General features: G+C 61.4%; 1 protein-coding gene across 1 annotated transcript in view; it reads right to left on the bottom strand.

The window, feature by feature from the left end:
- Positions 1 to 361: 361 nt before the first annotated feature.
- LOC103781543 (nuclear receptor coactivator 1-like) overlaps positions 362 to 2,422 on the bottom strand; it is a gene marked incomplete at its 5' end in the record, with an annotated part of 10,153 nt that continues 8,092 nt past the window's right edge. Inside the window, 3 exons of the mRNA XM_008949267.1 lie at positions 362 to 489; positions 1,109 to 1,249; positions 2,382 to 2,409. Coding sequence (XP_008947515.1) covers positions 487 to 489; positions 1,109 to 1,249; positions 2,382 to 2,409 — 172 coding nt within the window. The remainder of the gene's footprint in view (positions 490 to 1,108; positions 1,250 to 2,381; positions 2,410 to 2,422) is intronic.

Raw genomic sequence — 2,422 nt, 5'->3', positions numbered from 1 at the left:
CCAACATCACTCCCCTCCATCCCAACCCCTCCTATTTCTCCAGCGTGGCCCAGGACCACAGCCTCACCTCTCCCTGTCCTGCCAGTCTGGCAGAGCCTCTCCCTCCCCAAACATTTTTACATTCTCCAGGGCAAGGCAGAAATGTGAGGCACGTCTATAAACCTCCACCTGAATTCCTGGAGCCACCTCTTTGCAAAACAAGAGCAGCAGAGCTGCCACCAGGCTGGGCTTCAGTCTCAAACCAGCACCACAGAGCACCAGTGGATCCTCCTCCCGCTGCAGGGAAAGGAACCCTTTGGTTGCCAGCTCCCCACCACAGCTGGGGAGGGGTGGGGACCTACCTGTCGATGACGTGGATGCCCATGATGAAGGGTTGCATCTCTGGGCTGGAGGGGTAGCAGAGCTTGCACTTGGTGTGGGCACTGAGCACCGTCCCGTCGCTCAGGGTGAATCGGTAGGAGGGGCTGAAGGCAGTGCCACGGGTCATCACTGCAGGAGACAGCCAGAAACACAGCACACAGGCAGGATGATGGGGGTTGGAAGAGACCTTTGAGATCATAGAGTCCCACCATCAACCCAGCCCTGCCAGGTTCCCCACTGCCCCGTGTCCCTCACCCCACATCTCCACGGCTTGGGAACCCCTCCAGGCCAGGGGTGGGGACTCCACCACTGCCCTGGGCAGCCTGGCACAGCCCTGGGCAACCCTCCAGGGCAAGAAATTGTTCCTCAGGGACAACTGAAACCTCCCCTGGGGCAACTTGAGGCTGTTTCCATCTTGTTCCTTGGGAGCAGAGCCCGACCACCCCCTGGCTCCAGACTCCTGTCAGGAGCTGTGCAGAGCCAGAAGTTCTCCTATAAAATAATCATATTTATCTCCAATTTGTCTCCCTTCTGCATGCTCTAGAAGGCAAGAGGGAACCTCCCAGCTGGAGAAGCTCCTCCAGCACTCCCCAACCCTCTCCCTTCTCCTTTTTGGCCGCTTCCTTATCTCAGAGCAGCTTTTCCCCAGCGGGGGTCTCTCCAGCCAGGAGGCCCACGCCTCAGCTTCTCCTCCCAGCTCCCTCCACTGGGCAGGAGGCCGTGCCAGTGAGGAAGAGGAGCCCGTTACCTTCTTGGAAGAGCTGCCTGGCATAGGGGGGGTCCCTGCCCTGGGGCTGGAAGAAGGCGTAGATGCATTTCCGCACCACGTCCTCCCAGCCCGTCCTGCCGGCGGCTCGCAGGGAGCTGGTGTCAATGGAGATGATTTTCCCTGGAGGGGAGACAGAGGGAGGAAGGGAGAGAGGAGAAGAAGAAGTCAAGTTACTCGAGCACAGAATGAGAAATCCCTCAGCACAAAGAGGTCCCTGAGTGGGGCAGGTGAAGCCCCGGGCAGCGTGAGGCAGGAGCGCCCGAGGAGGTTCTGCAGGGAGAGGGGGAGGTTTGAGGAGCTGGCCCTGCAGCACACTGACCTCCCTGCACACCTTGGCCAGGTGAAGCAGCACAGAACCCACCAAGGAGTGAGTCCAACCCAATGGTTGAGTCTAACCACCCCCCAGCACGGCCAGGTCTCCACTGCCCCGTGTCCCTCACCCCACATCTCCACGGCTTGGAAACCCCTCCAGGGGTGGGGACTCCACCACTGCCCTGGGCAGCCTGGCACAGCCCTGGGCAACCCTCCAGGGCAAGAAATTGTTCCTCAGGGACAACTGAAACCTCCCCTGGGGCAACTTGAGGCCCTTTCCTCTTGTCCTGTTGTCCCTTGGGAGCAGAGCCCGACCCCCCCCTGGCTCCAGGCTCCTGTCAGGAGCTGTGCAGAGCCAGAAGGTCTCCCCTGAGCCTCCTTTGCTCCAGGCTCAGCACCCCCAGCTCCCTCAGCTGCTCCTCCCCACACTTGGGCTCTAGACCCTTCCCCAGCAGCTCCGTTGCCCTTCTCTGGCCACGCTCCAGCCCCTCAAGGTCCTTCTGGGAGGGAGGGGCCCAAAACTGACCCCAGGATTTGAGGTGCAGCCTCCCCAGTGCTGAGTGCAGGGGGATGATCCCTGCCCTGCTCCTGCTGGCCACACCAGTGCTGACCCAAGCCAGGATGCTGGTGGCCTCCTTGGCCCCCTGGGCACACGCTGCCTCCTCTCCAGCCCCTGCCCACCAACCCCCCAGGTCCTTTCCCTGGGGCACTTTCCAGCCCCTCTGCCCCAGCCTGGAGCTCTGCAGGGAGTTGCTGTGACCCAGGGGCAGGAAATCAGTTGAAGTTTAAACTCAGTGGAGTTGAGCTGTCACCCACACCCCTCCCAGCAGGCAGCACTGCCACTTGCAGAGGACAGGACCGTGCTCATGCCATGGGTTCCCTGAGCCCTGGGGACAAGAATTCCTCTGGAGCCACCCCCCCAGTGTTGCTGGGACCTCACCTGTGGTGTCCTGCTTGGTGACAAAGGACTCGGAGGCGGGG

The sequence above is a fragment of the Merops nubicus genome, unplaced genomic scaffold, assembly GCF_000691845.1.
Source record: "Merops nubicus isolate BGI_N331 unplaced genomic scaffold, ASM69184v1 scaffold35301, whole genome shotgun sequence".
Taxonomy (NCBI): Eukaryota; Metazoa; Chordata; class Aves; order Coraciiformes; family Meropidae; genus Merops; species Merops nubicus.
The sequence above is the reverse complement of the archived record's forward strand: the minus strand, read 5'-3'. Positions and strand labels throughout refer to the sequence as shown.